This window comes from Triticum aestivum, chromosome 2A, assembly GCF_018294505.1.
Source record: "Triticum aestivum cultivar Chinese Spring chromosome 2A, IWGSC CS RefSeq v2.1, whole genome shotgun sequence".
NCBI classification, from domain to species: domain Eukaryota; kingdom Viridiplantae; phylum Streptophyta; class Magnoliopsida; order Poales; family Poaceae; genus Triticum; species Triticum aestivum.
In genome coordinates this window covers 427,963,106-427,976,883 of record NC_057797.1, presented here as the reverse complement: position 1 = coordinate 427,976,883, position 13,778 = coordinate 427,963,106, and the positions used below count along the sequence as shown (strand labels likewise).

The following is a 13,778-nucleotide window of genomic DNA, read 5'->3' as shown; positions in this document are numbered from 1 at the left end:
TTGCCGGAACCCAAAATCCGACATTTGACGCCACGTAGGGGAAGGGAAATATCTTCGTGTGCACCCCAAAGTTCGAAGCTTGAGGATTTTGCCGGAACCCGAAATCCGACATCTACGAGCTGTTTTTTCCATGCCGGCACATTTGAATTCGCCTCTCGTTGGACAGTCAAGTCGACCCATTCGAGAATGCGGACGTGCACGTCCGCCTGGCCGATCCAAACGGATGAAAAGCGGATGAAGCGTGCGTCTGTTTGGGTCCCTCGTTGGAGTTGCTCTAAGGGTCCAAAGCGGACGTGTCCGGACCTGCCCAGGCTCGTCCGCCGAATTGGTCGTAGATGCTCTCAGCCCATAAAGAGAGCCCACCTCAACCTGGCACGGCCCAGCCTCCATGAAATCGCAACAACACGATATAGGACCGAGACACAACATCCCACGAAACTTTGCTCGCAGTTGGCATCGTGTCAGTCTCGACTCGCCGTCTCCCTCCTCCGCCAATCTTTCTCTCTCGCCGCCGTACGTCGTCCGGCGCCGCCCATGGCCGAGTACCACCTCAGCGCGCAGCTCCACGGCCACGAGGATGATGTAAGCCTCTCCCTCTCCCCTGCACTATTCGCCCCGCGTCCGTCGCCTCAGCTCTCCGCTTTGCTTCCCCTGCAAGTATGTACGCGATTCGATCCCACCTGGCCGGCCCGGACGAACCCTAGACGGAGGTTTTGCGGCGGGCGCGGGCCGTCTCGATCTGCTAGTTAGACGCGTTCGCTGGAAGGGCGGCGCGGGTTTGCGTAATTCGACCTAGCTAGCTTGGTTGCCCTCCCGCGGGTTCAGCTTGCCCCCTCCTCCGGTTCAACACCTCCCCACAAGTTTTAGATTTCAATTGCCCGTCCGAATTTAGTTCTTCCCTGCGCATGCTCTTGTGACTTTACTTTCGGTTTGTATAACAGTCGATATACAGGGTTTAGGGGGTGAATATGTAGTGTAAAAATAGCCGGCGGTTAGTCATTGCACTTTGACTTGCTTTTGATACGATATTTGTAGTGAATTTGTGGATCTAGGAATCATTGGTTACTTGGTTTTGCTGGAGTTCTTTTCACGTGTGTAATCAGATGGTTAGTTCCTGTGTTATGTTCCACCAAAAATTCAACAAATTGTCGTGCTTATTTCAGGAATCAATGCTCATCCAGAATGCCACGTTCTGTTTTTCTAACGATGGATGTATGGTTCCAATCATAACTTGCATTTAGCATGTAAATACCAAACATAATACAAAACACCCCTTTATGCAAACCCATGTGTATGTTCAAAGGATAGTAAAAGGGGAGCATGTTAGTATTGAAAATAAAAAAGTGCGTATATGATGATCAACCAAATTTGGAGATAAAGGTGATCCCTGTGTATTAAACGATTATTTTGCTCAAACTGTTAAGAGCTTAGGCAAAGTTTATTTTGCATACGTGGAACGCATATCTGCATCACTAAGTAGTTCGAGACTTTGGGCATTGGTATGTATTCAACCAATAAAGTCAGATCCTTGTCATCAAACTCTTTCATAATTTCTACATTTGCTACACATTTGGTTCTTGGCTAACTTGTCCTTGCTCTTTTTTAATAGGTTCGTGGGATCTGTATCTGTGGTGATGTGGGGGTCGCAACATCGTCAAGAGATAAAACGGTGAGATTCTGGATGCAGGACCCGGAAAAGAAGCGCGAATATGTCCTCTCAAAAACACTTGTAGGACATTCCAGTTTTGTTGGCCCGATGGTTTGGGCCCCACCTTCTGATCGCTTTCCGGAAGGAGCGATTGTTTCTGGTGGCATGGATACGCTAGTATTGCTATGGAATTTGCATACAGGAGAAGTTGTTGGAACAATGAGGGGTCACACCTCACAGGTGACTGGTCTTGCTATCGACGACAACGGTGACATTATATCTTCATCGATGGATTGGTATGTTTTTTCCCAACCAGTGTAATTCCTGTGCAGAACTTGCTTGTATGGCTTCACCATACTTCTTCTTGATTGCTTGTTTGTGCTGATTTCATCCTGAGGGAGATGTAGTGGTGTAACATGAATGTAATGTACTCCTTCTGTAAACTAATATAAGAGCATTTAGATCACTACTTTAGTATTCTAAACGTTCTTATATTAGTTTACGGAGGGAGTAATAAATTATATTTCTTCTATTTGTACAAATTCACACATCGTACTTCTGTTTCTTTCTACACTTCCCTGATAGAAAAGGTTTCCAATGTTACTTGTGTTTAGGCTGTGGTGTATTCAGTATTTTTGGGCATGCGCGTTTATGAATTATACTTTATGCTGTATTTTTTTTGTCAAATGACATAATGGGCTAATAATTTATGAAGTTTCCCCGTTGTAGCTAATGGTTTCTTGCTGTACCCTGACGCTTGTATTATGCACAGTACTTTAAGAAGGTGGAGAGATGGCAATGCTGTAGAAGTTTGGGAGGCTCATAAAGTTGCAGTGCAAACTGTTCTAAAGCTGCCCTCGGGAGAACTATTTACGGGTAGAGCTTCCGATATGTCTTCATTTTCCATTTTTACTAGATTTTTATTATTAATCTACATTGGTGCGCTGGTACCTTGTACTGCTAGTGCGATTTATTATTTTCACTGTTTTCTAGCGTTTCCATAACTGAACCGGTGTCATTGGCTTCAACATCATATGGCATCCTGGTTTATGAATTATGAAATATTTGAGAGCAATTGTGACTGCCCATGAATATCTATAACTAAATTTGTCAAATGGTTGATTAATACTTCACATATTTCCCCTTTTGTATAGGTTCAAGTGATTCCACCATTAAACTTTGGAAAGGAAGGACTTGTCTACATACATTCTCTGGGCATGCAGGTTATTTGTTAACTCCTGATGTGCACTAGTGCTTTTGGCATTTTTGTGATCATCCACACATACTTGATCAGTTGACAAATGTTGTTCCATTGCAGACACTGTTCGATGTTTAGCACAGATGCCAGGGATGGGTATACTTTCTGCATCACATGATGGGTGAGTGATTAAAATATCACCTGACTAGTTCCACTTGCTTTTAAATGAAAGGATGGATCAGTACAGGCTGCTATTATTCTTTCTATATAATTGTACATGAAGATATCATAATTTCTCGTTTAATCTTGGATATTTGTACTAATATCCTGCCAACGGTTTGCTGAAAGGAACTGCTCATCTATTTGGCTTTTCATCATTTTCATTGTCTTCTTACATTTTTGTGCATCAAATGTATTCTTTCAGTTTACAGCTACTCTGTTTACACGATAACATATGATATTTTGTCTGCTCGCAGAACTATAAAGTTATGGGCATTAACTGGCCAACCCCTGTTGGAGATGATTGGCCATACCTCTCTTGTATATTCTGTGGATGCGCATTCATCTGGTCTAATTGCTAGTGGCAGTGAAGATCGCTCTGTCAAGATATGGAAAGGTGATTTATTTTGTCTGCTTTGGAGAATTGTTGTTAAAATGCAGTGGCACTTTTTTTATATAGGATATAATTTATTTATATTTTAATCTAGGTGTGGGCATTCGGTTCTTCCTCTTTTTTCCCCGGTATTTGGTTTTCTAAAATTGACAACTGAGTTAGCCTGGAAATTACTATGAACCGGAAATTGGGTTCACCCAAACCTCGGTTTGCTTTTCGGTTTAAACGGAACTGTAATTCAATAGCAGAACAGGGTGTGCATGCTGTCAAATACTCGGATTTTATCAACAGGTCATGATTGAAATCCAAAATCTTGTTGTTGAATCAGCAATGCAGAGCATACATGATTGCACTTTGCTACCGTCATTGTTGCATGGCACTGCTCCTCTTTGAATCCTTTGAATCGTCTCGTTGACGGTGACAGACTGACAGGAGTGCTAGTCCACTGATGGGGCTGCCGAGTGCAGTGCTGTTGGTCGTTGGGATGGATTGCATGAATGTCGGCTGGTGCTGTGGCGGCTAGTATTGGGCGAAGTGTTCGTAACTTTGTTTCCCTGTGGCCCGTTGACCGTCGTGATTGCATTGGTACGCGAGAGCAAGAGATGGGCCTAGGCACCTAGCTGACTTGGTGGAGATCTTGCTGGGCTTTAGTTGAGATTTTGATGGACTTGCTTTTTGCTAAAGTAGATAAGGACGGTAGCATGGCCCTGGGAAATGGGGCCATAGGACGAGCAGATTCTTTCAGTCCGTTTAGTTAAACTGAACCTAAAACCGAACTGACTGATATTAATTCGGTTTTCTATGCATGGCAACTGATGTATGGACCCCGAGCTGATTTAACATTATATTTTTCTTTTCTTGGTTTGGGTTTATTTTTCACCTTTCTAATTTTTTATTCCCATCCGTACTTGTACCATGTGTTCTGAACAACTCTTTAAACCCTGACCGTTCCATTGGGGTTACTATCCACTCGTCAGCTGGTTTGTCCCCCTATATGCCTCAGTCTAATATTTTCTCCAAACAAAAATAGTCCCAGTCTATGATAGTACTTCCTCTTAAGTGGGATTCTGTTAGAGGCAAAATATTGCATGGGATTCCATTATTATAGGCAAAATATTGTAAATACTTCGACCTCAAACATATTGGGCAGTGGCATATGGGAAAGGTAGTTTGTATTTAGCACGATAATGGAAATTGTGACAATAAGTAAAGAGGGATCTGCTAATTGTCGTTAAGCATCTGTATTCTTGTCTTGATTCCTCCTTTGGCTAGTCCATGAGCAGTTCCGGTCTTCTTTTCTTCCACATTGAAAATAAGAATCCCGATACCCACACACGGTCTTCTTTCACCTGTACCTATGATGATGTAAACCAGTTTCTTGGGCCGATTTGAGTTGTGTGTTTCATGGATGCAGCTAGGATATATCTGTCTTGTTTTTTGGGATAGTATGTTTGGATTCATAATATGAACTATTGTAGAAACGAAATTTATATTGGAGGTGCATTATAGTGCAGTTTTTTTGTTTTAGTTGTTAGTACATAGCAGAATCCAGATTTTTCTCCATGTACCTGGTTATATGACTGTCAAGTAATATAATGCAGATGGAATCTGTGTTCAGAGCATTGAACACCCAGGATGTATATGGGATGCTAAATTTTTGGATAATGGAGATGTTGTTACTGCATGTTCTGACGGAGTTGTGAGGATATGGACAACCGACAATAATAGGTTCTGCAGTGATGAGGAGCTTGCAACATATACCGATATTATTTCTCAGTACACACTAAGCAGGTTGGTTCCTGTTTTTTTTTCACATTCTGAAGTTTTGACATCTTCTGCTTAAAGGATCAGTTTTGTTGTCGGATTACTCTATCATGTAATTGTTATGCTAACATTTTAATTTTTAGGCAAGACTTGTTGTCCAAAAATAATAATAGTCGGAACCATGGGGTTAATCATACGTCGACTACTAATTTGACCAAATGATCTTTATGCCTTTTTTTCCTACAGAAAGACTGTTGGTGGACTGAAGTTGATGGATCTACCAGGAGTTGAGGCACTGCAAGTTCAAGGTCATATATCTCATTTTTCTGATACGTTACAGGGGTATTGTGTTCATATTTCCATGATGCTCCAACTATTTGTAGTGAATGAGGCTGGGTGTGTTTTCATGAAACATAATGTCAGCATATTATGGAGTTCAAAATTAAAATCGGATTGAAGGTGTACTTGCACACTGAAATAATCTCGAGCTTTTGAAAATATTCATATCTTTCCAATTTGCAATAAACCTTGCCTTCATCATATTTCAGCGCATAAGGGATTAAGGAGATCACAATATAAAAACAATTTTTCTATAAATTCTTTAGTGTCGTGGACTTGTGGTGTATGTAAAGTAATTGACAATATCTAGTCATCACCGCGCGTGTTATTTTTGCATAGTAATGCCATGTTTGTAACTTTTCTTTTGCTCAAGCAGGAAACACTGATGGGCAAACTCTAATTGTTAGAGAGGGCGATAACGGTGTTGCTTATTCATGGAATTCAAAAGAGCTAAAATGGGACAAAGTAAGTACCTTTGTGCATTAGACCTTTCCATAGTATTATATTAAGTTGCTACATCAAAGAATTTGCAAAGCTGAGCAATGTTTACATATTTGGTCTGTTGCTATCTTTAGCTGCTTGATATGCTGCTTGAGTAAAGGACAGACCCAGTGCATAGAAGCTCCCACACAAGGTGGGGTCTGGGGAGGGATTATAGGAACCTAGTCTTACCCCTGCAAAGTGCAATGCAGAGAGGCTGGTTCGAACCCAGGACCTCTTGGCACAAGTGGGGAGGACTTCACCACTGCGCCAGGCCTGCCCTCTTGATATGCTGCTTGAGTAATGTAACTTAAATGCAAGTTTTTATGCAATTTGAGGTATCCGTGAGGCACTCAATGCCTGCAGTAACGGTCCAAATTCACACATACAATCTTCAAATATGATAGGGTTGATGACACATTTATTACACATTAAATGGAACCTAATTTAGCACTCGATATGCTTTTACCACGCTTGACCTTGCAGTGGCATTGTTGCTTTGTTGTATACTCCCTCCGTCCCAAAATAACTAAATAAGCGTCGGTGACTTATCTTGTCATAAACCAAATTGCTAGATTGGTGAGGTGGTGGATGGACCTGGGGATGCTGCACAAGGTCAGGTTTATGATGGTGCTCACTATGACTTCGGTAAGTTATTTTATTTTGATGTGTTTCACCGTTAAACTTTTAGGCGACGCTACGCGTCAGCAGAGCAATAATCGAATTGCATTAACCGCCTTGGTAGCCGTTGGCTAGCGTGTGAGACAGCCGTTCGATCTCTTCCTGCGTCAGCCGGGCGCCCCAGTCTGTCCACAACATGGCCCGTGTTGTGTTTGGGGCTTTGCAACAGAGCCATGTTGCACTCCGCCGAACAGTTTTTTTTGCGGTTCATGAAAAAAATGTTTGCAGCGCAACATGGTCTCGCCCCTGTCCTTTGCAACATGGGCCATGTTGCAAATCTCAGGCTGAGCTCGCACACAGGCATGCGTCATGCTCCTCGCGCTGCCCCCGTCCTTTCAACATGGGCCATGTTGCAATCCGAGGCTGATCTCCCACGCATCACGCACGTCGCTCTGCCCCTGTCCTTTGCAACATGGCCCGTATTGGAACTGCAACATGGGCTATGTTGCAAATCCCTGGCTGAGCTCCCACAGGGACAGACAGAAAATCAGTCGGTTGAGTGCTGGCCTTTTCCTAATCTTTTCTGTTTCTTTATAGTATTATTTTTTATATATTTGTGCAGTTTTTAATGTTGACATTGGAGATGGAGAACCCATTCGGAAACTGCCCTACAATCGATCAGGTATATCACACATTTGTCTTGCATTTAGAAGTTGTTTCTCTGCTATTGTTTCCAGAGTAAAAAAGCAATATTGTGACCCACATAGTTATGTTTAGAAAAATCATCATTTAAATAGTCATCTAACGTGAAGTTTTTTCTCCGCTTGCATGTACTGCACTTTGATTTGATGCTTGAGAGTCTACCACTTTGCTATTTTAAGTACCACCGTCTTACCTATGAATTGTTTTGTGCAGATGATCCATACGCAGTTGCAGACAAATGGCTCCTGAAAGAAAATCTTCCTTTGACATATCGCCAGCAAGTTGTAGAATTCATACTGCAAAATTCTGGGCAGAACAATTTTGTTCCAGATCCATCTTTCCGCGATCCCTATACTGGGGGTAAGCGTGTTAGATTTTATATCTTTCAGCAGTCATTTATAAAATATTAATATATTGCCAGTTTTGGTCTGTTGATGCTTGACTTTATTAATTATGTATCAGGTAATGCATATGTACCCGGGCAACCGTCTTCTTCAAATGGTATGTATTCATGCACACAGTGTTCAATTTGTTACAATAGGTTTTTCTTCCTTTTTCCTCGCATAAAATGTAAATATCTCTAGCATCTTTTGAGAGTCCTGCCATAATGTTCCATACATAATTGCAGGCAGTGCCCCAAAACAAACTTTCAAGCACATACCGAAGGTACGAATGGATTGCTATTAACTGATGATAATCTAATACGAGTACTTGACTGAAACTAAAACATTTAAACTCAACTACCTGTACTTTGTTCTTGTACACACACTAGAAACAAGCTGCCATCAGATTTGAGTTATGATCTATTGCAATTCTCACTCAAAAAAAAAAAAAAAACTTCCCTTTGTTTGCAGAACGGAATGTTACTATTTGAGACGGCTCAGTTTGAGGGAATCCTTAAGAAAATTACAGAATTCAGTGCAACACTTGCATCTGACTCGGTAATTTTGAAGCTTATTTCAGTATCTCACAACTTTATTTACATCCTTAAAGATTTATTTTAGAACTATCAAGGTGCTTTAGGTCCATGAACTCCCACATCTCTCACCTTCTTGTTGGCCCTTTTGTTTCTTATAAGCTGCAAGCTTGTGCTGATAATTTTGTCCCTGGCATAAGGAATATAACTTTCTCAGGCAAGTAGTAGTGTGGAAAAGACATGCTACTAAACCACCTCAGGTTCTCAGCATAGTTGAACAAAGTTTGTTCCAGCTATTTGAAGTGCAGAGACATGTGTTGGATGTCCATGTCCATGATGGGTGTGTAATTATGATACTATGCTATGCTGAAGTATGAATTGGATAACTTGACCTTGCTAGCAAAACTGCGAATTTCTTGTGTTTTGGCTTTCTATGGGATGTGATTGAAAAATCTTTAGACGACAATAACCATATCGCTGTCATTTGAGTACTAGTTCATCTAGCACAAAGCTAAAATAATTATGGAGTTATGTGGGCTTAACCACAGCTTAGTTCAGTCTGGTATCTCCACATGGGATTCTTAGAATACAATCATGTCCAAACTTTATGAGGGATTTTAATTTCTATATTATTTCATACTTTCAGGGGATTCACTCTGTTAATAGGGACCATTAATGTCTTACCTAGGCTTAATAATTGACTTTGTCTATTCAGGAACAAAAACATCTATCCTTGTCCGAGGCAGACTTTTCAAGATTAGCTGCTATAGTGAAAGTATTGAAAAATACATCATTTTATCACACAAGCAAGCTTGCAGATGCTGACATCGTGTTGTTGCTAAAAATATTGAAGTCTTGGCCTTCACAGATGATGTTTCCAGGTACATCCCTTCTCTAAAAAACTTTGGGACCGCATTAACACTGTTATCAACATAATGGTTGACTCCAAGCTCTCTGTTTTCACCTGGTGATTAGACTAGACTCTTGAATTCCGATGTCAGTTGAAACAAGAACTAAAACATAAGGAGATTATTGACTGAGTACATCCCTTCTTTCATAGACTCTTAGTCTTATTGAATTACCGTCAGCTATTATAATGTAATAATTACATTGTTGTAGTTGATAGTTTCAATTAATTGTGGCATGCTCTTTTTTCCTGCCAAAAGTTTGATTGTAGAGCTAAAGTTGTTATTTGGAAAAATGTCAGCTTCTCAGCGTTAAAAGAGAGAAATATAATTGATACATCCACGGATGAGGACAATTTCGTTATAAAGCCTTGGTATTGGTCAAAGAAATCAGATAAAATTCAACCGACCAAGATATATTTTGGTTTCCCAATGTTCTCACCGAAGGTGACAAACTGTTAAGAATGCCGGAGCTTGTTTTCTCCTATGGAGCTATCTTTTACACGTGGATTCTGTTCCAGATGCTTTTCGCAGTAAAACATTCTTATCTAATATTAGTGGGACAGTTGCTTGGGTTTAACAACTAGTGTATTATGTTTGGATATTCGAAGCTGCATTATGTTTTTGATGGAGATGATTTTTGGTTCATCTGAAATAATTGCCCATCTCTCTACCTTACAGTTATTGATTTTCTGAGGATGTTTGTGTTGCATCCTGACGGGGCTACTTTACTTCTTAAGACCATTGAAAGTGGAAACGGTGAGTTTATGCTTGTGCCTGTTAATGCTTTAGCGCATCAGTCTTTCTTGTCTGAGTTTTTTTTTTGACTCAGTATTTTTGGTTATTATGTTCATTTTAAGAATAGCTGGTAATATTTCTTAGCAAAATGGTCAGCCTTGTTTTGTTTATTGGTACTGAACTAAGATTCTTTACTCATGTTATCAATCAGATGTACTCAGGGAAACTTTCCGTAAGGCTGTAGCAATACCTGTGCACTCACCGAATGTGCTTACAATCCTCAAAGCAGTTACTAACTTATTTGACAACCCATGCTTACACCAATGGTTGAAAACCCATTGTGCTGAGGTTAGTTTTCAAACTACATACACTTATTTTTTATTTCAGCCTATTTATATAATTTTGACTCGAAAGTAGCTGTTGGTTTTATCATTCAATAATTATTACTACAACATCTATTGGTCAATTTCTGGGCCTCTTTTAGTTCATAAAACGAAATTAGATTTTGAATAATTTTTTGGGGGTGGCAAGTAAATTTTGGTGCGCCAAAGTAGTGACTTTTGTTTGCTATAATTTCAGATTATTGATTCTTTCTCGAGCTGCAAGCCGTCTTTTAGCAAGAACGCTCACTTGGCATATGCAACACTTTTACTGAAGTAAGTTTTGAGTTGTGTTATACTTGTACCTAGCCATGCATTACAATTTTGTTGGTCATGATGCTGGAATATACTTAGCAGGCACACCTGGCAATGCCGCTGATGTCCCTGCATTGATTGATCTTGTCTCTTTTTTTGACTAATATATATATTTTTCTGCAGCTATTCTGTTCTTTCAATTGAATCGAAGGATGAACAAAGTCAGGCACAAATTCTTTCTGCGGCCCTTGAAGTGAGTTCCCATATCTCTGACCTCTGTAAATCACTCTACTCCCTGCAGCCACCTGTGTTTACATTTCTTATCTGGATCCACAGATTGCTGAAGACGATGCCCAAGATGCCGATTCGAAATACAGGGCCCTTGTTGCAATCGGCTCTCTTGTATCCTTTTCGACATTTCATTACGCAAAATAACATATTTATCATGGCAGAGTTTTGAGCGAGGTATCACCTTTGCACGTGCTTCCCTTGACCTGTTTAACCTTTAGATGTTGAACGGCCTGGTCAAGTCCATCGCCCTTGACCTCGACGTGAAGAGCGTCGCAAGCAGCGCAAAAGCTTCCATGGACTTGAAGATCGCCGAAGTCGGAGCTGATATCGAGCTGCTAACAAGATGAGAAAGAGTGTCGCAAATACATTTGAGAGAAAACGAGGAACGCAGTGCCATTGTCATGGGAGTCACTACTGAGCTGCGCTGGGCTGGGCGCAGCGATGCAGTTAAGTAGTGGTAGCAGCCCACATCCGCGCAGGTAGTAGCATAACTTTTGCGTGAGTGCAGGAGAGTTTGCTGCACCTTGTAATCAGGTATCGTGCGAATCCTTCGCTCTGATCACAAAGTTTACTATTTATGCGCACGCAGGCGACTGAGTGCACTTTTACATAATAAGCACTCTACCACATGAAAAAGAAACCCGGCATATTTCTCAACGAACGTGAAACATAACATCGAATCATATCTTATCTAAATACTCCAAAAGCAAAAGGCAGGACAGAGTCGGAGACGCTAGAAGCCAAGTGATCGATCCCTATGCTGCTTGTGCGCTAAAACCACTGGTTAAAAGGATGCACGGGAAATTGCTGGACGGTAATGCCAGCATAATCAGTCTTAACACGATGGACAAAATAGAGCTGGTCGTGCACGACGTTTGACTCATCTTAATTTCCGCTTAAAATTCTTCGTAATAAAAATAGAGTTGCTCTTAGGGAGATCCGTTTGTTGGCTGCATCATCCAGCCAGTGTGAAAGATAGTACCCTCCATTTCTAAATATAAGTATTTGTAGAGATTTCACTATGGACTACATACGGAGTAAAATGAATGAATCTATATTTTAAAACGCATAGATACAAGCGTATGTAATTCATAGTGGAATCTCTTCAAAGACTTATATTTAGAAACGGATGAGGTATTATGAGATGGTAACACTTTTTCAGAGGAAAAGATACGCTCTATTTCCTGCCAAAAAAAAGAGACAAAGTTGCTTGCTGGCTGTACGTAATTCGCCATCTATACATGTCAGCGGTGTAATAAAGGGAGTAAAATGAATGAATCTATATTTTAAAACGCATAGATACAAGTGTATGTGATTCATAGTGGAATCTCTTCAAAGACTTATATTTAGAAACGGATGGGGTATTACGAGATGGTAACACTTTTTCAGAGGAAAAGATACGCTCTATTTCCTGCCAAAAAAAAAGAGACAAAGTTGCTTGCTGGCTGTACGTAATTCGCCATCTATACACGTCAGCGGTGTAATAAAGGGACCAAAAAATCAATAGACTCCATTGCCGGGATTTGAACCCGGGTCGCCTGGGTGAAAGCCAGGTATCCTAACCGGGCTGGACGACAATGGACTAGTGACAAGTTTCACGAGATATCTATACTATTTGTATAGAATCAGCCCCGCTAACTCCTTTGGGTCATATCCAGAGATTTGTTTTTTTGCTTGATGGTTGCCATTCTTCCCACACACACTTGTCCGCTGTAGTTCATCATTTCTCCGGCATTAAGACCGAGACCAAAAATGAAACCTTATTGACATGATGGGAGTTGTAGAAGACCGAATTGAGATCGGTCGTCAAAAATCAAAGACCCAATTAAGTTTGGTCAGATCGGTCATCTTCCACAGCTGACCCAATAAACCAAAAAAACTGAATTACTCCGCAACTGCCATACACCTCCGAGTCCCACACACTCATGCCTACAACCGTCTAGTCCTATCGATCTCGTGTACCCGGAGTCCTAGACTCCATCTCCTTTGCCCTTCACCCAACTCATAACACTGGGAGTCTCATAAAGTTGCAAGTCTCAACATAAGTGTCTTCCACAATTGCCCCCTTAGTCATGTTTAGAATCAATGAATGACACTGCATTTATTGTGGAATTTGTTCGTTTGGTCAAGGCGAAGACCGATCTGTATTGATTGAAGACTAAATAGAGAGAAAATGAAAAGAAGGAAGTAAATTCAGCCATCAAATAGGAAGATCGAAATGGTTGGACCGAACAAACTTTACAGACCGAATGCACAGGTTTATGTACAGGTAACACCGAGCATTAGCTACCAATGTTTGCAAGAAGTACATGCATATTTCAAAAAGATCTACATGCCCACTTTGTGGCAAAGAGGAAGAATCAAGCTATCATCCCTCAATCGCATGTGAACATGCAAGAGACTTGTGGGAACGTATGAGAGAAAGGTGACAATTACCTAATAATTTTGCGCTTATTTATACATGGAATGAATAGCTACTAGACCTACTCGCTAGCTGTGGACAATATGAGCGGGAATGCATCATTATGCTAGTTTGGAGGATTTGATCTTTGAGAACGGACAGTAAACATGGGAAAGATGTCCCATCAACTCAAGTATCTGCTGATTATCTTCAAAGCTATATGTTATCACTTGAACTTGAGGTACAATACAGAGGAGCTTATGAAGGGGAAGATGCCCATGGTGGAAGTGAGTCCGGAAATAGAAAGAAAGAAAGCAACAAAAACTTTCTCGTGGTCGTCGCCTACAGTGAATCGTGTTGCCCTGTCTGTGGACGGATCTTTAGGAGTGGACGACACGGCGGCTGCCGACATGATCTTGAGACGACACGACGGTGGGGTTACCTTAGCCGTATATCGATATATTTTTAATTGCAACGACCCTCTTGAGGCAGAGTTGCATGCTATCATGCAAGGTATGGCGTTGGCG

At 41.0% G+C, this 13,778-nt stretch overlaps 1 protein-coding gene and 1 non-coding gene across 2 annotated transcripts; one reads left to right on the top strand and one right to left on the bottom strand.

The window, feature by feature from the left end:
* Positions 1 to 529: 529 nt before the first annotated feature.
* LOC123188895 (phospholipase A-2-activating protein) lies at positions 530 to 11,458 on the top strand (the record flags this gene model as incomplete). Its single annotated transcript, XM_044601171.1, is given in 22 exon segments — positions 530 to 582; positions 1,610 to 1,944; positions 2,421 to 2,524; positions 2,803 to 2,871; positions 2,967 to 3,027; positions 3,323 to 3,462; positions 5,061 to 5,250; positions 5,470 to 5,531; positions 5,939 to 6,027; positions 6,618 to 6,690; positions 7,286 to 7,345; positions 7,579 to 7,725; positions 7,828 to 7,866; positions 7,994 to 8,031; positions 8,220 to 8,306; positions 8,997 to 9,162; positions 9,868 to 9,945; positions 10,136 to 10,272; positions 10,504 to 10,580; positions 10,743 to 10,812; positions 10,896 to 10,961; positions 11,069 to 11,458. Coding segments are annotated over 22 exon segments (2,270 nt in total), but the record flags the coding sequence as incomplete, so codon positions are not given.
* Positions 11,459 to 12,358: 900 nt separating this feature from the next.
* TRNAE-UUC (transfer RNA glutamic acid (anticodon UUC)) lies at positions 12,359 to 12,432 on the bottom strand. The gene has a single exon. It is a non-coding gene; the product is annotated as a tRNA-Glu (tRNA).
* Positions 12,433 to 13,778: the final 1,346 nt, after the last annotated feature.